Source organism: Leptopilina boulardi, unplaced genomic scaffold (genome assembly GCF_019393585.1).
Source record: "Leptopilina boulardi isolate dan_hultmark-lab unplaced genomic scaffold, ZJU_Lbou_2.1 LbouV2_392, whole genome shotgun sequence".
NCBI classification, from domain to species: Eukaryota; Metazoa; Arthropoda; class Insecta; order Hymenoptera; family Figitidae; genus Leptopilina; species Leptopilina boulardi.
The window spans coordinates 3,062,219-3,085,575 of record NW_026137965.1 but is presented as its reverse complement, the minus strand read 5'-3'; the positions used below and the strand labels follow the sequence as shown (position 1 = coordinate 3,085,575).

Genomic DNA, 23,357 nt, shown 5'->3' with positions numbered 1-23,357 from the left:
AAATTTCGTGAAAATAATGTCTAGTTGAATAAAAAAAGAAAAAAAAAGTGATAAAGAAGATAAGTGGAGTGAGTGAAATTTTTTTTAAAAATGAAATCCCTGGAAAGTTGTGTGGATTAATTATTGTGGCTGAGTTTATTATTTGGCGTCGTAGGAAAATAGAGGGGAAAAAGAAAAAAAAAGTGTAGCTGCATGGCCTGCAAGGGGAAATGCACCTCCAACGACAAGGATCGATCAGAGGTGAAAATCAAGAGGTTTTTCAAAGGGCGGATACAAATTCTCGGAATCGCATTTTTGGCGAAGAGGAACGACGACTACGACTGAATGGATCAGAGTCATCAAACTTGGCCGGTCTGGTGCCAACAACCTTTCAGCTAGACGGCTCACACGATGCGTTTGCTTTTCTACACGCTAGATTACAAAATTAGACGCTCGAAAGCTAGCTCAATTATAATAAATAATTAGAACACAAAAAAAAAAAAAAGTGACTAATCGTCGCCACCTTTAAAAGAGTCATAGTTTCTTTATCGTCGTGATTAAAACAGATCTTAAATATTTCTAGTCCTCTGCATTTACCAGTTTCATGAACTAATTTTCAAAAAATAATTAAGAAAATTTTTATTCCGGGGAAATTTTTTAAATAAGTTAAAAAAAAGTGATATAAATGAGATAACGTGACGGAGAGTGACGAAAAACGAGACTGAAGAATTTTTCAAATATATAGGTGATTAATTTAATTTTTTCAAAGAGGATACTCAAACTATGTCCTGCAATTTTGTTGAAGAAGGACGAGATGTAGGTGATTCTATTTCAAAGATAAATAATAATTTTACAAAAAATTTTAGTATAATTTCAAATCGAATTATTGCAAATAAAAAAAAGGAAGAGAAGAAGAATTTAACTTCAAAGAGCAAGGAAAATTCTTTAACGGTCAAAAAAGATTCTTTAAATAGCAAGATACATTTAAAGATCAATGAAAATTCTTTAAAGAGCAAAGAGACAGATTTAAAGTACAATTATAAAAAAGAAGAGGAAAAAATTTTTGTTACAAATGAAAAGGAAGCTTGGAAATTGGATTTAAATTGGACAAAAAATTTAAAACGTTTTTCAAAATTAGAAAGTTTAAAAGTATTTTCAAATTTAGAAGAACGATTAAGAATTTAGCATGGTGAGAGGAAAATAAAAAAAAGATCTCAATGGGCTCAAATGACAAGTTTAAGTTTAAAAACAATTGAGATGCCCCTTTCGAAACAAAATCCATCTGGAGCATCAACGCAGACTTACATCAATAATGAAAATAATCATTTACCACCATTAAAAGCCGGTAATATGGTTTTAAAACAGGGCGAATCACCTGTGATTCAATGGAGTCATGAGGAAGTTTATTTACCTGTTTTAGAATCAAGTACAAATAATAGCTTGCAAAATTTGACAAATAATTCAGAGAATTTAAATTTGAGTTTATGTTCACACGCAAGTCACACTAGCCATAATAGTCACAATTCACACAATTCGAGTCATAATTCAAGTTACTCGCAAACAAATAGTCAATCAAGCAGTCCAATGGTGAAGAATGGTCAGTCGGATGGGAATTCGAGTAGTGGAAAGCCAAAAACAATGGCAGTGACACCTGAATTAGTGATGAAACTTTATATGAATAAATTGACGGCATATGAGCATCATGAAATTTTTAATTATCGACAAATTTACTTTATTGGAGCGAATGCAAAAAAAAGACCGGGAATTATTGGTATGCCAAATAATAATGATTATGATAATGATCAAGGTTCATATATTCATATAATACACGATCATGTGGCATATAGATATGAAGTGTTAAAAGTTATTGGTAAAGGATCATTTGGACAGGTTGTTAAGGCATACGATCATAAAAGTCAAGAGCATATTGCATTGAAAATGGTGAGAAATGAAAAAAGGTTTCATCGTCAAGCACATGAGGAAATTCGAATATTAAGAAATTTACGTGAACAAGATAAGGACAATACAATGAATATTATACATATGTTTGACTCGTTTACATTTAGAAATCATATGTGTATTACATTTGAATTGTTAAGTATCAATCTTTATGAATTGATTAAGAAGAATAAATTTCAAGGATTTAGTCTTCAATTGGTGAGAAAATTTGCGCATTCGTTGCTTCAGTGCCTCGAAGCCTTGTACAAAAATAAAATTATTCACTGTGACATGAAGCCGGAGAATGTTTTACTTAAACAACAAGGACGAAGTGGAATTAAGGTAAAAATTTGAAAATTCAAAATTATTTTTATTCGAAACAATATTAATTTAAATTTAGTAATTTTATTATAATCTCTTTAAATTTTATACTGTGTGTTGACAAACAATTTGTCTTTCTCAAAAAAAAAAAATAAACAAAGATCGCAACCCTGCTAGACAATACGAAAAGTAAACATTTGCAAGGATTTTAAAATTTCCCATTTATTTTGTAGTTATAATAATTAATGCAATTAAAAATACTTGCAGGTTTTGCAATAATTTTCTATTTGTTATGTTATTTATAAAATGAAAAAAGAATAAAAATTTATAAAAACAATAATTTAAATATCTATAAATATTTTTTATAGCATAATATATTTGTATTAGGTATTTATATTATTATTTATGTTTCATAAATATTTCTCTCTTTTTTTCTTTTATTTATAAATAACACAAAGAACAATAAAATAAAAATATCTGAAACAATAAATAAAATAACAAATAATAACGTCATTATGTTTTATTTATGTAATTATGAAATATTTTATAGTTTAAAAAAATAATTATTATTGAAATAAATAAATAATAATTATTTAAATAAATAAATAAAAAAATAATTATTATTTAAATAAATAAATAAAAAAAATAATTATTATAATAATAGTAATGATAATATAATAATAATTTATAGGAATAAAAAATCATTAAAATTCACTTATTGACGTTAATTAAATGTAATTAACGAGCAAAAAAAAAAAATTAATCGTTTAGTTGTATTACTAAATTAAGTAAGGTCGGAAACTGATTCATTAAAATTCGGAATCAATTGAAAAAATATATATATATTGAAACAATGAGAAGAACAAAAGACAAACTATTTATTTTTTTCTCTATTGTAAACTTTTTGTTTGGAATTGATTTGACGCGCATTGTTTGTATAAATCTAATTAATCACGTCATACGCGATTTCCTGCTATTAATGATTTCCATTAAATTAAAGTGTATGAAATCATATTAGTGTAAAGTGTGAAAATAGACAAACAATCAATTTTTCAAAAAAGAGCAAATCATTAATATATTATAATTTATTATTTCTTTTATGATGCGGAAGTATTCAACGTTTAGCAATAAATTTTTTTTTTTAATTTCCACATTTACAATTAAATTCATTTAGTAAAAATTTTATTTTTATTATTAATATTATTATTATTATTATTATTATTATTATTATTATTATTATTGTTGTTATTATTTTTTTTTCATTTGTAACAGTTATTATAATTATTATTAAAATTATTTGTTATTATAAATAATTTTATTTAATAGCAAATTTTTTTTTTATTGAAAAAATTCAGATTTTCAATTTTTTGAATTAAAATCAAAACAACGATTATTATTAATTTAATTGGGAAATTTTTTTTTTTAATAAATTTAGCAACCGAATAGAACTTTTAATAAAACAGTGAATATAAATTAAAAAAAGAAATAAAACTATTTTATGTTTTTTGACCTGAAAAAAATTTTGTTTCAAAAATATTATTACAATGAAAAATAAATCTTTACTTTTTGACTTGAATATAAATTTTAAAAGCTTAAAATATATATATATATAAAAAAAAAATTTATTTTGCCTTCCATAAAATTTTACAACGTCAAATAAATAATGTACTGTAAATTTTTTAAAATCCTTTTTTCGGTTACTGGTTTTATTGTCCTTTTTTTTTGATGTAGAAAAAAATAATTTCCATTTTTTTTTTATTTTATAAATTTCAATTTTTGGCCCTTATATAACTCTTCCTTTTTTTTCTATCGTTTTTTATTTTTAATTTCAAGCATCACTGTACCACCTTTATTTCCTTTTAAAAAAAAAAAAAAAAAAAAGAATGAAAAAAAAATCGAATAGGTTTGGGGTTCTTTAATCTCTATCTTTTTCCTTTCATTTCTCGTCACTCACTAACAAGAGAAAAGATCCTCGCGGAAAGATATTTAATGATGTTGATTCAGCTATCTGTGAAAAGCTAAGTCGAATAGAATTGAAGAAAATTTTTGCGATTTTCAAAAGTTTTGATTTTTTCACCTCGGATTTTTTTTTACATTAAATTTATATAACTAAAAATAAATATTTAAAAACAGTTCCAATTTTTTTTTTGATAAGAAAAAATTTTTTTTTCTTTGGTAAATTTTTATCAAAAAATTATTTTTTTATCCGTCATTAATTTAAATTTAAATTTAGTTATTTGTTATTAATTTTCTAATAATAATTATTATTTATTTATTTATTATTTCTATTATTAATTTTTTTTATTTATTTTATTTTTATTTATTAATTTTTTTTTTGTTATAAAATAAATTATTTAACTATAATTAATTATTCTTTTTTTTTATTTAATTTTTTGATAATTTTCAATTTCTCATTTAAATTTGATTAAAAAAAAAAAATCAGTGACAATAAAAATTTTATTTATTTTTTGTTATTAAATGTTTGTTAGAGCAGTATGATTTGTAAAAAGGGTTTATTCACTCGAGACTGAAGTCATAAAATGACGCTCCAGATCTTTCACCCTTCTCTTTGGCATATGTAGAGTATATATATTTTTCCGATTTACGCCTTGATGTGAAAAGCTTTAGGAAACTTTATAGTAATATGTAAAAAAGCATCAGTGAGCCTTTGGAAAAAAAAAGAAAAAAAAAAAAAGAAAAGCATTTAAAGGGAGAGAAATGAAAATCGTTGAGCATGATAAAGAAGCATCAGGAACGGATCCGTAAAAATAGAAGTGAGAATAGGTTCACGGTATACACACTATTAATAGATTTTGAGTCAATATAGCGCAGCTTTTAATGTATCCACTCGCTATACAGTTATTGGAAATTTATAACACACAACTTGATGATGCAGCCTTGATGAGAAAAATCACTATAAGGCTTTTTCTATCATTAAAAAAAAATCGAAGTTTATCCCTTTCTTCTCCTCTCGCAGTTTCCTGATTCTTTTTAAAGAATTTGTCTCGTTAAAAATAAATTTTTACGCGCATATATTTTTTATTTATATTTAGAGGGGAGGGGGGGAGTTTCCTTTGTTATTTTTCTTTTTCTTTCGATATATTTTTTTTATTTTTATTTATTAAAAAAAAATATTTTGTTTGGTTTTCAAATTAAATTTTTATTAAAAAAAAAAAAAAAATTTACAAAGTTTCCTCCACAGGAAGCAAAAACTATTTTTTCTCTTTCCATATTTTCCAAAATATTTTTTCTCTTTCGTTTCTTTTTTTCCAAAAAATATTTTTTATTTTGTTTAATTAATCAAGATTATTTTTATTTATAGAAAAATATTTTTTATATTTCCAAAATAAATTAGAAAAAAAAACAATTTGGAAAGCAAAATTTTTTTTGTTTTTGCCTCTTTGGAAGCAAATACTATTTTTTCTCTTTCCATATTTTCCAAAATATTTTATTAAGCAAAATATTTTTTCTCTTTCGTTTTTTTTTCCAAAAAATATTTTTTACTTTGTTTAATTAATCAAGATTATTTTTATTTATAGAAAAATATTTGTTATATTTCCAAAATAAATTAGAAAAAAAACAATTTGGAAAGCAAAATTTTTTTTTTTTTTGCCTCTTTGGAAGCAAAAACTATTTTTTCTCTTTCGATATTTTCCAAAAATATTTTATTTTGTTTTATTTTTATTTATTAGGCAAAATATTTTTGAAAAATATATGTATAGAGAAAAAAATAGTTTTCTTAATAAATAAAAAATAAAATATTTTTTTGGAAAATACACGGAAAGAGAAAAAATATTTTATTTTTATATTATTTAAAAAATTAAATTAAATTTTTAGAATAATTTGAAAAAGCAACAATTTCACGAAACGCGAAAAGTGTCTTAATTAGAAGTAAATATCAGTCTACAATTTAATAATCACATTAAACACAAGAACATATAAGTTGAAATGACTCATAAATTTATAGGAAGCTTTGAGATAATTGTGAAAGCTAAGCCATGGCAGTTTTATGAACGTTATTACAAGAAATTATGCACATTGAATATTACCGTTATCGTATATAGAAAATTTTTTTATATACAGCATCCTTGAAATGGATAAACCGATGAACATCTGTTTCTCATTTCGATCTATATGTTCCTTGGTTATTTTTTTTTTTCGCAACAAAAGAAAACAAAATTTAAATTATTATCCATTTCTTTGATTTGCAGACAAGAGGTGTAAAAAATTTTTACTTTTTTGTAATTTAAAGGGGAAATTAATTTTTGATTATACTAAAAAAAAAAAAAAAAAAAAAAAAAAAAAAAAAAAAAAAAAAAAAAAATTCAAAATGTTTGATCTTAAAAACAAAAGAAGAAAAAGGTTAATACATTGAAATTCTTGTGGTTAATAAAATTGCCATTTTTCGTCACATAAAAGATATGTTTATAAAATGTAACGGTTTATTTTCTGGCCATGAACTTCTGATAAAATTTTTTCTTTCATAAATCCTTATGTTGAGGTTTTTACTTTTTTTTATGATTCATAAAGTCGTTGACTTTATTCTCATTTGGGATTTTTTTGTTAGATTCTTTGTTTGTTTCTTTTTTATTGAATAATTTTATTCAACAAATTTTTTATTAATAAATAAATAATAAAAATAATATTAATAAAATAAAATTGAAATTTTATATTCTTATTATATTTTTTATTTTTATTATTGTTTATTATAAAAATGGTTCATTATCAGAAAATAGATTTTGGAGTAGAAGAAAAAATTTAATTTTGAAACTATTTCCGGTAGCCCGATGAAAATTGAATTCCACATGATAAAAAGAAAACCATTTAATATTTTCTGATAAAAAAAAATATATTCATTTTTTTCCGATTATTTATGAATTTATGCTATCAGTCTCGAAGAGTTAATTAAAACTTTTGTTATAGAGACTCGTGTTACGAGATAATTAGAGATTGCAAAAAAAGAAAAAAAAAGTCAATGACATTTCTTTTCTTTTTTTTTGCATTTCTTGTTCCACTTTTACGATTGTTTATTATTACATAAAATTGTTTGAAAAAAATATTTTTTTTTCACAAGTGTTAACATCAATATTATAATTTTTGTAAATAATAAAGTCAATATTGAAAATGTTTCTCACAGGGAAAAAAATACACTTTATTAATTTAAATAGAAATTCGAAATTTAAATTTAGATAATTTTTTGAAATTTATTTTATAGTATTTTATTTATAAAATTAATTAAAATAAAATTAAAAAATTGAAATTAATTTTACTTTTTTTTTTTAATTATTATAAATTCGAGACTGAAATTTAACGGTCAATGACTATTCCGGTAGTAATAAAGTCTATGCATGAAGGGTATATGTGCGCACCTTCAAAGTGGCGTTATTTAGTGCAAATACAGGAAACAAACTACTTGTAATTGGAGAAACAAACTTTCTCAAGGCTGATTTTTATCTTGTGTGCAGTTTTTTTTTTTATTATTATTTTTACTTAGTAATGGAAAAAATGAGAGAAATTTTTTTGGAATTTATCAGTCGAAAAAAAATATTTCAAATTTTCGCTATTTTATTGGAAAAAATTATTTTAAACTTTAAAATAAATTAAAGACGAATGTGCGAAATTTTATACTTTGACCTGAATCTTTCATTTTTGATTTTAGAATATTTTAACTCATTTCATATATACGAATTCATATAGTCATAAGTCACGAAATTCAAATATATATTACAAAGTTCTATATCGATTCAATTTTGCAGATTGAAATATTATATTTACCAATATACAGATATTTGAGTAAGAGATTTCTTTTACATTTTTAACCAAATATCGACATTTTTTTTCCTTTTTCTTGTTGCTAAGGACAATAAGAGGACACGAGAATTTCTTATCAATTATTTTTGACAATTTTATTATTCTTGAGATTTTTTTCTAATTTCACAGTATTTTTTGTTACAATTTTTATTCAAATTAATTTTTATTCGAATGAATTTTTATTCCAATTAATTTTTATTCTATTAAATTTTTATTTAAATTATTTTTTATTCGAATGAATTTTTATTTCAATTAATTTTTACTCCTTTGAATTTTTATTTCAATTAATTTTTATTCGAATTTTCGAATAAATTTTTATTTTAATTAATTTTTATTCCAATTGATTTTTATTGAAATTAATTTTTATTTTTTAATTAATTTATTAATCCAATTAATTTTTATTCTATTGAATTTTTATTTCAATTATTTTTTATTCGAATGAATTTTTATTTCAATTAATTTTTATTCGAATAAATTTTTATTTCAATTAATTTTTATTCCATTGAATCTTTATTTCAATTAATTTTTACTCCTTTGAATTTTTATTTCAATTAATTTTTATTCGAATTTTCGAATAATTTTTTATTTTAATTAATTTTTATTCCAAATGATTTTTATTGAAATTAATTTTTATTTTTTAATTAATTTATTAATCCAATTAATTTTTATTCCAATTAATTTTTATTTCAATTAATTTTTATTCGAATAAATTTTTATTTCGATTAATTTTTATTCGAATGAATTTTTATTTCAAATTTCAATGAATTATTATTTTGATTAATTTTTTTATTTAATTCAAATTTAATTTTTGCAAAATATGTAATTTACGGCTCGAATTTGATATATATAATATATATTTAGGGATTATTGATGGTTTTCACATGTACATATAGTAGAAGGTATTGAATTTTTATTAATGGGTTTGAATTCTTATTGAATTTCCTTTGTCTAGTCCTTCACTTTATCTTCTTTTGTCAAATTCAATAAACAAAGTGTATAGGAGCAGAAAGTCGTTAACTCGAAAAGGGAATCTTAGTTTCTGGACTCTTTCCTACCCTCTTACATGGTTAAATGGAAAGCACATACCCCACCTGTTACTTTTAGACGTGAAACAAGTATTCCAATTAGAAGAAACCCTTATCGACTAACACGAAAAAAAGGAGAGAATTTTTTTTGATTTATGATAGATCACATTTATCATTTTTCTATAGATAAAATTTTTTTTCAATTATCTATTAGATATACAAAATTATGGATATTTATTTCGAATGATTTCCTTATCTAAATAATTGAGATTAATTAATTAATAATTAATTATTGAAATAATTAATTTATTGAACGGGTCTCGAATCAAAGTACATAATTTTTAAATTAGTATGTAAAAATCTGTAATTTTCATTTTAAAAAAAGTGGAAAATTTTATTTTGAAAAAAATTTGCTCTCAATGAAAGAATTTAGTTATAGAAACCAAAAAAAAATAGTAAATTTTAATAGAAAAGAAACGGAAAATTTGATTTTGAAAACAATTTCTCTGGATTAAAGAATTTTGTTACAGAAACAAAAAAAAAATAGTAAAAGGAAACAGTGAAAATAGTAAATTCTAATGAACAAGAAATGGAAAATTTTATTTTGAAAAAAAAATTATTTTCAATAAAAGAATTTTGTTACAGAAACAAAAAAAAATAGTAAAAAAGTATATTTTAAATTTTATCAAAAAAAAAAATGGAAAATTTTATTATAAAAAAAATTGTTCTCTATTAAAGAATTTTATTACAGAAATAAAAAAAATAGTAAAAATAGTAAGCGTAGTAAAAATAGTAAATTTTAATAAAAAAGAAATAAAAAAATTTTATTTTGAAAAAAAATTATTCTGCAAAAAAAAAAAATAGTAAAAATGGTAAAAGTAGTAAAAATAATAAATTTTATTTATTCAAGTATATTTTAATAGAAAATAAATAGAAAATTTTATTTTGAAAAAAAAAAATTGTTCTCGATTATAAAGAAAAAAATTTTATCATAGAAACAAAAGAAAAAAAAAATTGAATAATCGATTTTTCTTTAATTGAAGGGCAATGCTTTTTGTGTGAATTTGAAATCGTACACCGCGCACACCCCATTCCAAAACTTGTTATTCCATTTTGTAAATAAATTTAATTGTATAGACAACAGATATAGCATGTCACAGGAAGTAGCTAAACTCACTGAATAGGGGAAAAATTTGTCGAGGGTGCATAATGCATATTTCTATGCGTGCGAAAAAAGAATAACACACACGACATGAAAGTTTTTTTTTTTTTTTTGTTTCATGAGAAAAGCATAAACGGAAATAGTTCTTTTATGCATTTTCCCTTTTTAATTCACTTAATCTATACTATATCAAATTTTTTTTATTGAAAGAGAGAGGATATACCAAAAATGGAAAAATCAATTTTAAAAACTGAAATAAATTTTCGAATTTAAAAAATCATTTTTTTTATTATTTTCAAATTTATTATTTATTTATTTTATTTATTTATTATTATTATTTATTATTATTATATTAATATTTTATTTTATTTATTATTATTTATTAATATTTATATTATTTATTATTATTTTATCTATTTTTTATTATTTTATTAATTATTTTTCTATTTGACTTTTTTAAAACTATAAAAATAACGAGAGAGAAAATTATTTTGACATACTTAAAAAGCTAGATAAATTTTGATAAAACATAAAAAAAGAGAATTTTTCTCTTCCTCATCTCATATATATAAAAAGTCAGTGAACTTTTGCGACGGTCGTATCTTTGTGCTTTTTTACGAGTTAAAAAATAAACTGCTTTTATTTGAAGGTCATTTTCTTAGCTTTTAAATTTTTATTTCGCATCATGCTTATAACGAGAATTGCTCATTTAATTTATATCCATGAAAAACTAAAAGAAAAGAAAAAAAAAAAAAAAACACTCAAAAATATTCTCACAAAAGCTCGTTATATTGATAATAATGTCTTGAGAGAAAATTTCCTCGAAAGATAATAATTTACCAACACACAAGTTATGAGGGTTTCGTAAATTTTGGTCAGCATAAATATTTTTCAACTTTGTAGAAGAACAGAAAAGAAAGAAAAAATTAAATTTCCCCCCCTGGAGAAAGAAAAGAAAATCGCTATTTTTGTTTCCAAATTAAAAATAATTTTTTAAAATTAATTATTTATAATTTTATTGATTTTAATAATTAATAATTTTATTAATTTTAATAATTAATAATTTTATTACTTTTAATAGTTAATAATTTTAATAATTAATAATTTTATTAATTTTTAATAAAATAAAAAAAAAATTGCCGTGAAAATTTTAATTTTCAATTTAATTATTTAAAGTGGGTCTTCTCTTTGGTTCGTTTCCTGATTCTCACTAAATCGATAGTTGATTTATCTCGGCCTCTTCTAAATTACCCCGCTAACGGTGTGAGTGTGAAACTAATTACTAATTCAATTTTCCGAAAATAGAGAAACTTCATTATTTTCCCACGTCTTATATCTAAAATCGAAAGAAAAAAAAAGAATAAAATATTGGGCGACAAAAAGCTTTCCTATTTTTTTTCGAATTCTATTTTTGAAAAATACTGGCAACGTTCCAAAAAGAAGTGATTAATTATTCACAAAAATAGAAGCACTTAATAATTTTTTTTGAAATTTCCATTATTCATTGTTTAAAGCAAAAAAAAAAAAAATTGAATTTTAAAATTATAAAAATAATTTTTTTAATTTAAAAATTATAAATAAAAAAAATTTTTTTTAATTTGAAAATTATATTATAAAACTAATTTTTTTAATTTGAAAATTATATTATAAAAATAATTTTTTTAATTTGAAAATTATATATTATAAAAATAATTTTTTTAATTTGAAAATTATAAATAAAAAAAATTTGTTTAATTTGAAAATTATATTATAAAAATAATTTTTTAAATTAATTTCTTGTTTGAATTCTAAATTTTGTTTTCTTTTCAGGTGATAGACTTCGGCTCAAGTTGTTATGAAAATGAGAGAATTTACACGTACATACAAAGTCGATTTTATCGGGCTCCAGAAGTGATATTGGGAGCAAAATATGGAATGCCAATAGACATGTGGAGTTTGGGTTGTATTTTAGCGGAACTTTTAACTGGCTATCCATTATTGCCAGGCGAAGATGAAGCCGATCAATTGGCGTGTATTATTGAACTTTTGGGAATGCCACCGCCACGTGTTCTTGAAAATGCAAAAAGAACACGACAATTTATAAGCTCGAAAGGTTATCCAAGGTATTGTACAGCGCAAACATTTCCCGATGGTTCAACAGTACTTTGCGGTGGTCTATCACGACGTGGCAAAAGACGAGGACCACCGGGTTCAAAAGAATTAAAACGTGCACTACGTGGCTGTAATGATTCATCATTTATTGATTTTATAAGCCGTTGCCTTGAATGGGATCCTGAATTACGTTTAACGCCAAGTAAAGCATTAAGGCATAATTGGCTACGTAGACGATTGCCACGTCCACCTGGTGAAAAAGTTGTTGAGGAGAATGTTCAACAAACACAACAACAACAACAACAATCAACAGTGGCAGTGGTTCCTGTACCGGGTCATCGTACACCAGCATCGGGTAGTAAATGTTCCAGCAAGACAAACACCAGCAACAGTCTTGGCTCGGCTGTTATTTCTGATAAGGTGAGACAACTTGTCGCTCGGCATCGCGCTGTTGAGGCTCGAATTCGATCGAGACCAACGCCTGCCGACAACAATTCATCAACGACAACAAATCATCATCATCATCATCATCATCATCAAAGTTCAACGACAACAACGACGTCAACAACGTCAACTACAACAACAACAAATCATCATAATGGAACAAATCATGATGGTCATGGTTCATCAGGAAGTTCCAGCAGGTTTGTCGTCGATAAGGATATTTTAGATCAGGTTCTACGCTACGCTGATATCTGAGATTATCCTCTCTCTTTATATTATATTATATAAATATCTCGTGCGGTTTAAAGCTGAGTCGACGACGAGGACAACTCTTTTGTCGTGCGGTTTTGCCAAGAGTTGAAAGGCCAAATGACGCCCTGCTCATCAAAGAGACAAGGACTCAGGTTCTAGAGAAAGAGAGAGAGAGAGAGGGTAACCTCATCAACCTCGAGTTTTATGATCAAACTGTTGGGTGCTGAGAGAAATCGTAACGCACTGGGCGTGTTTCAAAAAAGCATAATAATAACCTGCTTTTGATGCTCTTTAACCTCGTGAAATTCATGTGAATGATACCTTTTTTTTTTACATTAATTGTTTCCCTTTTTTTTTTTATTTCAAGAAAATAATAATTACACTAGAGCTGTGCAAAAGTTCGAATTTTCGATTCGAGCCCATGTTCGAGCGGTTCGAATTTTAAAAACTTGCACAGTGTAATTTGAAAAAAGGGTTTGGTATTGACAACCAAACGTTCGATTGGTATTTAAGCAACAAAAATTTTTTTGTTGAATCAACAAAATTTTAATTGTCTCAATCAAAATTTGTTTGACACATACAAAATTAGAAAAAAAGGATTTTTGTTGTTCTAACTAAAGTTTGATTGGGATAACCAAAATTTTTTTGTTTCAACAAAAAAAATTTTGGTTGCTTAAATACCAACCAAATGTTTGGTTGTTAATACCAAACCTTTTTTTTCAGTGTATAGAGAACTGTGCCAACATTTTTTGAAAAATGAAAACTTTTTTTTTATTCAAAACAGTAAATAAATACAAAGCTTTCTTGGCAGGAGAAGAAGAAGCAAAATACAAGTTGGGTTTAAAAATTGGAAATTATAAAAAAGGGATTGAATTTTATAGAATAGGTTAAATAACGAATGGACAATATTCGGACAAAGGGATTTTTAATAACATTCCCTTCAATTCTTCGAAATCTGATATCCTCTTTCGAGAGACTGACAATAAATAAAATACTAAAAATTATAAAAATTAATTACAAACGACAAACAAAAAATCAAAATGATAATTTTGTTTCATCGTATTATTTAGTAAATTTTTTTTTTTTTGTTTTTATATACTAATTCGTTTTACTATTTTTGTCCTTTTGTATTATTTTTGTATTAATTTTATTTATTTTGCTGCTTTTATAATTTCGTTTTTTTTATATATAAATTTTTATATTTCTTCTATTTTGTATATTTTTGTTATATTCTTTTTTGTCTTTATTTTAATATTTTTATAATTGTTTCATTGTTAATTTATTTTTGTAATTTTCGTCTCATTAATTTCTTTGTATTTTCGTTTGTTTTTAATTAATGTTTATAGTTTGTATAATTTTATTTGTTTTATTTATCGTCAGAGAAAATAAAATAAAATTGATTAAAATTTGAATTAAAATTATTAAAATTTAAAAAATTTAATTAAGCAATTAATAATTAATAAATTATAATTAATTTTTACAATTTTTATCATTTTTATAGTTTTTAGAAATTTTATTTGTTTTATTTATTGTCAGACTCACTAAAAAGGAAATCAGTGTGATTTCGAAGCGTTGAAAGAAATTTTATTTAAAATTCATTTTTTCAAATGTTATGTTATTTAATCTATTCTAATTAAAATTAAACTTTTTAAAAGTTGAGAAATATTAATTGAAAGCGGTGTTAATTTAAATATAATAATTCCAAATGCCAAAAAAATTAATTTTGTAGATTAATAAAAAGAACAAAAATTTGTCAAATCGCACACAAAAATGTTTATAACAATAATTTGTATAAATCTTCAAAATTTAAACTTAACTTGTATTTTTTATTCAGTTTTTGAATAGAAAAACGTGAATTTCATGAAAAAATTTCAATTTTTTAAAAAAAATTGGCACAGTTGACAAATTTTGACTCGTACGCAATCAATTAAAATTTTATTTCATACTAGCAAAAATTATATTCGATTTAAAAACTAAAAGTTGAATGAAATGAAATTGAAAAAAATGAAATTTTCGATTTAAACTTTAATTTATAATTTGATTTAAAAATTCACTCGAATTTTTAGAAGTTGAAAAGCATCATGCAGAACAGTTGAAATTTATTATTTAAATTCTTATTATTATTATTATTTTTTTTTTTTATTATTTTTTTTTTCATAAAACTTAATTGAAATTTAAATAGTAAAAGCTTTAAATTTACTAATAATATTGTTTCTTTGTTTATGTAAAATATTTGTTTTATTGTACCAAAAATTTACAAGTTAATTTTGCTTTTTTAAAGAAAAATTGTTATTTATTAATTTTTTTTTACAAATTAACATTATGGTAATTCATAATTATTAATTGAAAATTATTTGGTTAATAACTCATAATTAATAATTAAAAATTAATATTGTTCAAATTTCTATTATTATTTATTTCAAAAAGTATATTTCAAGCTTTTACTTCAATTTTTAATCTACAGAAAAGTGAAATTTCAATCTAATATAAAATTTTTATTAAATTGCCCTTAAAATTTTAATTTAAATTAACAGGGTGGCGACTTGGTCGTGGGAAAATTGAATTTAACATCATGAAATCGTCACTCTGAATTAAAAATTTTTCTTAGGATTTACTTTTCAATTTTTTTTTTCTAAATTCATTTTTTTTTCCCTAAATGCGAAACAAAAAATTTCCATAAAAAAAATTGTTTTAATCTTAAATTTTAATTAATTCATAACTAATGAATTGGTGTGAATTTATTCAATTTAGAGAAAAAATAATTATTTGTTGACAATTTGTTCATAAAAAAAAAATATGAAAGTACTAGTAGTTAAATTGTTACTAAATTTGTTAGTAAAAATATTCAAAATTATTAATAAGAGAAATAAATGATTTATTTAATTGAATAATAAAAATTGATTAAAAATTAATAGTGTATAAAAAATTAAATTCACTTTAAAATAATTAAAAATACAAATTTGCCTTTTTTTTGCAAATGCATTAAAAATTAAATAAAATTGGTCAATTAAAAATAAATTCCTTTTCATAAAACAACTGGAGAATTCACACAAATCCATTAGTAATAATTAGTTAATTATTACCTCTTTTGTTAATTAGAGAGTAGTGAGTTTTTATAAAAAAAAAACAAACAACAACAATTTTTTTTTCTAATTAAAAGAAAAATATAATTTTTAAATACGAGACATAAAGCCCAGTGAAAATTAAATTAGAAAATTTAGGAAAATAAGATTAATTAATTTTAAAACGAAAAAAAAAATAAAAGAAAATTAACAACGGCAGCGAAATCAGAAACAATACACAAAATAAAAGTGTACATAAAACTAAGTCGTGATATGGAAAGGCATGTCTTGTGATATGGAAAGCGTTAGGCGTATCGTGGTTTTTAAAAAAAAATAATTATAAATATATGTATATTATATATTAAAACAATATATGCTAAAAGCTAGAGCCTAGGACCTATATAATATAGGGAAAATAACAAAAAAAATATTAGTCTGTCGTCAGATAAAATATTGTCGAAACAGAGGATTAAGTCTGCGGTCTCGGGAACCGTTGTACGTGACTTTCAGTCTCTTTTTTTTTTTATAGAATAATTTTAAATTTAGTCCTATAATTATTTGTGCATGTTATCAACCAGAGAAAAACTGCCAGTACCTTATAACTCTTTTCGTTTTTACGTGTGGTTAACTCGTAATTTTAAAGAGAAAATTTTTTTTTTTTTTTTTTAATTTACGTGTTTACAATATATCGATAAATATAATTCTATTGTGATTGTAAGGTATCATTAATTTTTAATATTGTAACGTGATAATTTTTACAAAGAGTAAACTCTTTTTTATTATTATTATTATTTTTTACTAATCTTTTAGATAATTTTTTTTTAGGAGTTTTAATAATTTTTTTTTTCGATTTTAATAAAAAATTACTAACATAATAAAAAATTAGTAAAAAAAAATTTTATAATAAAATTTTTTGTTAATTTTTTATTTGTAATATAATTTTTATTATCTTTTTTTCTAAGTTGACAATGTTTTTTATTTTCTTTTATGAAAGAAAAAATTGTCAATGTTTGAAAAATAATTTTCTTTTTTGTAATTAAAATAGTTTTTTTTTTAGAGCTTATTTTATGATCTCACGTTACAAATTTCTTGCTCGTGCAACGCATCCTGATACTAACGAAATTTGAGTAAGAGACATTTTTTAGAATTATTACAATGTAACCAGAAAACTGAAGATAAAATTCGCTGATTATTGTATAAAAACTCGGTATTGTGTTTCGATCGTCTCAATTTTTTTTTTTTTTAATTTCAATTTTGATTAAATCTCAAAAAAAGAAAATTTACATTCTATCGAAGACGATTCGTTATTTAAAAAAAAGTCGATTTTTCAAAATATTTGAGTAACAATTTTCAATATTCTGGTTCATGATGATTTTTACCCGAGATGTACAAATAATACTTAGCGTTAATAATTATCAATTCGCCTATCTCGCATTTTTTTCAAAAAAAAAAGAATTTACAAAAAACGAGTGTTTATACTTTTCAAAAAATAATTTCTTTAGAATTTTAACATTGTTCTTTAGGAAGAAATAAAAAATTCTTAATTGTTTTATATTAAAACAAATAAAAATTTGTGGAAAAATTTTTTTTTTACAAGAAATAAAAAATTAGTAATAAAAATTGATTTTAATTAAAATCAAAATTAGTGAAAATTTTAGCGAATGGAAAGTAAAATAATTTAAATACTCGTTTTTTCGTGTTTTTTTTTTTTAGCGAGATAAATTCGATTCGAGTGAGAAATGAAAACAATTCAATCATCTCACTCTTTCGATTATATAATCTTATATAAGAAAAATTAGGCCCACGTGTATTGTATTAATCGCGAATCTCGCGGAAATTTTTATACGAATTTCTACCGCCGTTTAAGTAAAAAAAAAACAAATTTTGTTAAGTGAGATCAAAGAATAAAAGCGTGAAAAAAAATGCAAAATAATTCTAGAAAAAAATAAATATATCTTAAGGGACAATTGTAATCGTAATTAGAAGCGAAATTGATACGCTAATAGCGAAAAAAAAATTATATATAAAAGAAACCCAAAAAAGAGATCTGCATTTAATTTTTCAAAGTGAAGAAACAAAATTTTCTTTTTAATTAATGATAATTAATTTTTTTGTCCCTTACCATTTGTATAATAATAAATCATTCATCATAATCATTCAATAATACTCATTTGGTTAATGAGTATAAAATTACAAATTTTTGTACAATCAATTTTTAATTTTTAATTTTCAAAAAAAAAAAAAAAATATCCAAATCCTTCGCTTTTAAAAAATGTGATCTCTCTTTTTAAAAGCTTTTAAAATATTCTTGTGTCGTACATTGTCATAGACAATGAAAAAAAAAAAAAAAAAAAAAATGTCCACGTTAGTGATTTGATGCCCAAAATCTTGTTGAAAAATTTTAACGAGTTTTAATTTAAGAGCAAGTAAATTTTTCTTTATATTATTATATTCAATGTTACATATCAAAGAATAAAAAAAATTATCAATAAGTAAAATTTAATTTAAAATTAACAATTTTGTTTTAAATTTAGTTTTTTTTCAATCCAAATTGAAAAGGGGAAGATTTCAATTAAAAAAAATACTTTGTGATAATATTTTTAATAAGTGCGAAACTGCGAATTATATCGCTTTTTATTTTTAACTTGTTGATTTTTTATTTTAATTTAATTAAAGTAAAATAAAAAGAATTGAATTTTTTTTATTTGTAAAACGAGAAAAAATAATTTTTTTATTTGTAAAAATAGAAAAATTAATTTTTTTTTATTTGTGAAAAAAAAATCTTTTGAAAATTGAAACTCGTTGAGATTTTTCCAGCTTTTTTTTTTTTGACGTTGTTGAACGTTTTATTTTTTTGAAACGTAAATTAAAACAAGCTATGCGCATCAATGATACTTAGCTATACATATGTGATTTGTTTATAATTAATTAGTGGATATCCTCAGCGAGCTAAATAGTAAAAAAAAAATATATATATATATATATAAATAATATAAAAAATCAGTAATTTGTAATGAAAAAAAAATTTTTGCAAATAATAATAATATAAGCTTGTATATGATGTGAAAAGCTCTTTAAGTCGTAGATCAATTTGCTCTTGATATTCTTGACAAGTTTCATTACATTTATTTTCGCTCGCGGGGTCGTATATCGATTAATTTTTTCCCCCACTTTTTCATCTCATCATTTCCAGCTGTGTATTTTATCAAAGAAAAACAATATTTTTTTGTCCAAAAAGAAAAAAATGTAAAAAAGCATGCGTCTTGATGATTCATTTTTTCAAAGTTTCAAAAATGTATTAAAAAAAATAGTTTTTTTTTTCAAATTTTGTTTTTTCTTTTAGAAAATTTCTAATTTCTAATTTCTAATTTTAGAAATTTTCCATTTACTCAATATTGTAAAATCTTTGAAACTTTGAAAAAATATTTTAATGTTTATGAAAATAATTTTACTCTAATTTTACGAGTTTTATTATTTTAAAAACTCACTCGCTTTTGTATCATTTTTTTAGTTTTAATTTTCTAAAAAAATTTTTTTATTATTTTGATAGATTTTTATTATTTCAATACAATTTGATTCATAATTTTATTTTTTTTTTATTAATTTTTTTTATATTTGAATATTTTAGAAAAATTCTCGCCTGAAAATTTTTGATTTTTTTTTTCATTCTTGTGATACGAAAGCGATGAGTTTTTCACTATTTAGAATTAAGAAAGTTATATTGAAATTAATCTATTATTTTTGGTTTCTTATATTATTAATTTGTTCTAGGTAAAGAGGTTTCCAAAAGTGGAACAACCCTTTCGGGACGAACACCGCACCGGTGCGGCGGAAGCAAACCACAGAACCGTCCAACTGATTTAAGATTTAGTCTCTTTTATAGTTCTTCAGAGTATAAATCGATTTTTCAATCCATATCTTACAAAAAAAAAATACGACTGCTTTCATTATCAGCGAATCATCACCATTCAACAAAAAAAAAAATTCATTTCTTTCACCGAAAAAAAAAGAAAATCACTCCGTCCCGAAAGGATTTCTTTACATTAAAAAAAAATATTGTCACTAAATTTTTTTCGATTTAAAGTTCCTCTTCTGTGATTCATTAATTTAAATGAGAAAACAGTTCAATTTTTTTTAACAATTTTTTTAGTGTTTTTTTTTTTTATCAATTTTTCAAGAACATTTTTTCAATGTTACATTCCGATAAAAGGGAAAAGAGAAAACTTTTAATTAATTTTTTTTTTTCTAATTAAAAATGATTTTTTTATGAAATGTAGCATTTTTTTTTTTTTTGTAAATTGACAAACTGTTTTCTCATTTTTATTTTTTGCATTTCATTTTTCATCGAGACGATTATGCGATTAAAGTGTTCAATAGTATGTACTTTATATAGAAAACAAAAATCCTTTATTCAAGTTACTAGCGAGAGTAACAAATTGTAAATAATTGTCAATGTTATTTAGATTTAAAAAAAGGAAATAGAAAAGCAAAAAAGAACAAGGAAACAAATAAAAGAGAAACAATTTATTAAAAGAAAAAAAAACTCGAAAATCAAGGAAAATTCAATATTAATTCAAAATATAAATTAATAATTATTATTTATAAATATAAATTAATAACAATTTCTCAAAAATTGTATATTTCTAATTGAAAATATATTTACAAGTATGTTTTAGAAATTTTAGAAAAAAATTAGAAAATATGTTTGGTAAAAAAAACATACTTATTGGAAAAAAATGATTTGATGTAAAAATTTTTAATTTTTCCTTGGACTTGAATTTTCGAAAATAATTGTATCATCTAAGTTTATATAAAAAAAAAAGTCGATAGAAAATTTATCAACATTATTCTCAAAAACAAAATTGTAAAAAATTTATCAATTGTAAAAATAATTTCATTTTTCTTATTGAAAAATTGAAAAAAAGATTTGTAAAAACATATTTCTAATTAGCAAAACAAAAATTGTAAAAAAATTTGTGTAACGTGCACTAAAATTTTAAACATAGAACGCATAATAATAATTATTTGACGTTGACAAAGATTCGTAAAAATTAAATGTATTTTATTAGTCTCATTGTCAAAATATAAAAAAAAAATAAGTGTAGGGTTAAGGTCGTTGCTTTGTATTTTTGCACCGGACAGAAACAAATGAATTTTTTCTGGGTCAGGTTTTCCTTGTTCTTTTTTTTTCTTTTTTTTTTTCTTCTTTTTTTTTCTCTTCCCATTCGAGTGATCTTTCTCTGTCCGATAAAATGCACAGTATGGAAAGTAAGTCTGCAAACGAGTCGTCATATGTGTGTGTATGTATAATAATAACGGTGTGCGCTTGAAATCGCTCTCTACGAAAACGAAACAAAACCTATCATCTTTCAAAACTAAAGTAGAGGGCTGAGACAAAATAATAATAAAAAAAAAAAGCAGTCGCAGTTTGAAACACTTTTCTTTTTTTTTAAATTTCACAATTTGAAAAAAGAGAAGTGAGAAAAAAAGTACTTGTAAGTTACATGATCAGAATTCGATAATAATTATCGTTTTCTTTTTAGTCCATTTGTTATGTAAACCTCATAATTAATTTTCTTCACAAAAAAAGTAATTGCCGAACATTTACCAAGACTTTTTGAATATTTTTCGTCGATTGTTCTTTTTTTTTGTAAATTAATTATTCTATTTGTAAATTTCCTAATTTGTAAATTTGACTATTTGTTTTTTTGTTCATTGTCTTCGTAATGTCGATATTTAAAATTTGTATTTCAAATAATTTTTTATAAAAATTTGTGTGCGTGTGTGTGGATTTTTTTCGAAAAAGAAAATGACAAAAAAAATGTTCGGCGATTTAATTTAGATTTAAATTTATGTCCCTGCAACTCAATGCTGGAGAAAAATAGTGATTCTTTTTCTTTGATATTGTATTTTTTTTTTCTAAAACAGATGAAAAATTATTCATTTAACTATTAAACAATTTTACAAAATTCGGAAATACATTTTTTTTCTTTTAAATACAAGAAACTAAAAATGTCAAGAAAAGAATTCATTATTTCCTCCAAGCTCTTGAAAAATAGACTGGGTCACAATGGATTTGACTTAAATAAAAAATAAATAAATAAAAAAAGAGAGAAAATATCTGAAGAAAACGAAAAAAAAGAAGCGAGAGACTGAAAATAGAGTGAAAAATGTCTCCTGTTATTTAATTGTATTTAATAATTTTGCTTCGAGAAAAATTCTGCAGAATCAAGTATTTTAAATCTTGTCCTAATTGGAAGTGATCGTTAATATATTGTACGTTTCGTTTTTGTTTTTTCAGGGGGGGGGAAGGAATTATTTATACAAATATTTATTATAATTGTCAATACTTTTTTTTCGTGTAATTTAAAAAAAAAAAAAATTAAATGTGATATTTTTAGCTTTATTCTGCAGACTGAGATTCATTTTTTTTTCTCTCATCGAAGCGACACAATTTTTTGTTTTTGCATGAATGTTCATGCTTTCTTACACCATGAACTATATATAATGTAATAATTTGTACTGAAAATAAGTTTAGATTTAATATTTCGTTTAAGTGACTCTGCAAATTTTGATCTCTTAATCGTATATAAAAATATATACATAATGTAGAGATATTTACATTAATTAACGATAATTATTCTAATTACACACATTTATTGTAATAATTATTATTATTAATATTATTATTAATATTATTATAATTATTATTATTATAATTAATTAATTAATTATTGAATGAAGCCATGTCCGTTGTGTCCAACCGCATTATACCTCCTTCTTCTGATTATTCTCGAACTAGTCGAGAAAGAAGGTGTGAATCGATTACCCGATGTGTTTTTTTTTTTTTTGTTCTTTTAAAATGAGGTTGCGCGAAGCGAATTTAATAATAAATAAATAATACAAAAAAAAAATGGAAAACCAATCATAAGCGAATGTACGATATTACTATGCTACAAGTATTATTATTGCGCATATTCTCTCTGTATAACGCATTTTCGCTGCGAATAACGAAAACGCGAATCTGATGATTTTTTAAGAAAATGCTCCGACTTGATTAAGTAACGAATAAACGCTGCTTACGACAGTTTAAATAAAGGAATTTTTTATTTCATTTTCACACAAAAAAAAAATTGTTTTTTTTATATGGACAAATTGAGTATATTTTTAATTTGAAATATATAATTAATGTATTTCAAAAAGTAAAAGTTTTCATAAATATTCTGAATGAAAAAAAATTATATAAAATCGAGAAGTTTTTTTTTTTTATTT

At 22.7% G+C, this 23,357-nt stretch overlaps 1 protein-coding gene across 2 annotated transcripts; it reads left to right on the top strand.

Annotated features, from left to right (window-relative positions):
• Positions 1–623: 623 nt before the first annotated feature.
• Positions 624–23,183, top strand: LOC127288655 (dual specificity tyrosine-phosphorylation-regulated kinase 2-like). Of its 2 annotated transcripts, none has more exons than XM_051316254.1 (3): positions 624–2,259; positions 12,046–12,747; positions 19,857–23,183. In XM_051316254.1, the coding sequence occupies exons 1-3, from the start codon at positions 1,207–1,209 to the stop codon at positions 19,947–19,949; spliced, it is 1,848 nt and encodes a 615-aa protein (XP_051172211.1). In that variant the 5' UTR covers positions 624–1,206; the 3' UTR covers positions 19,950–23,183. The 2 variants fall into 2 exon arrangements, with proteins under 2 accessions (XP_051172211.1, XP_051172209.1); XM_051316252.1 differs by having other exon boundaries at positions 12,046–12,971.
• Positions 23,184–23,357: the final 174 nt, after the last annotated feature.

Bases quoted from the DNA above. Each gene is read 5' to 3' on its own strand.
- LOC127288655 (XM_051316252.1), top strand. From the start codon at position 1,207: ATGACAAGTTTAAGTTTAAAAACAATTGAGATGCCCCTTTCGAAACAA. The intron at 2,260-12,045 runs GTAAAAATTTGA...TTTTCTTTTCAG, and splicing joins AAGGACGAAGTGGAATTAAG to GTGATAGACTTCGGCTCAAG.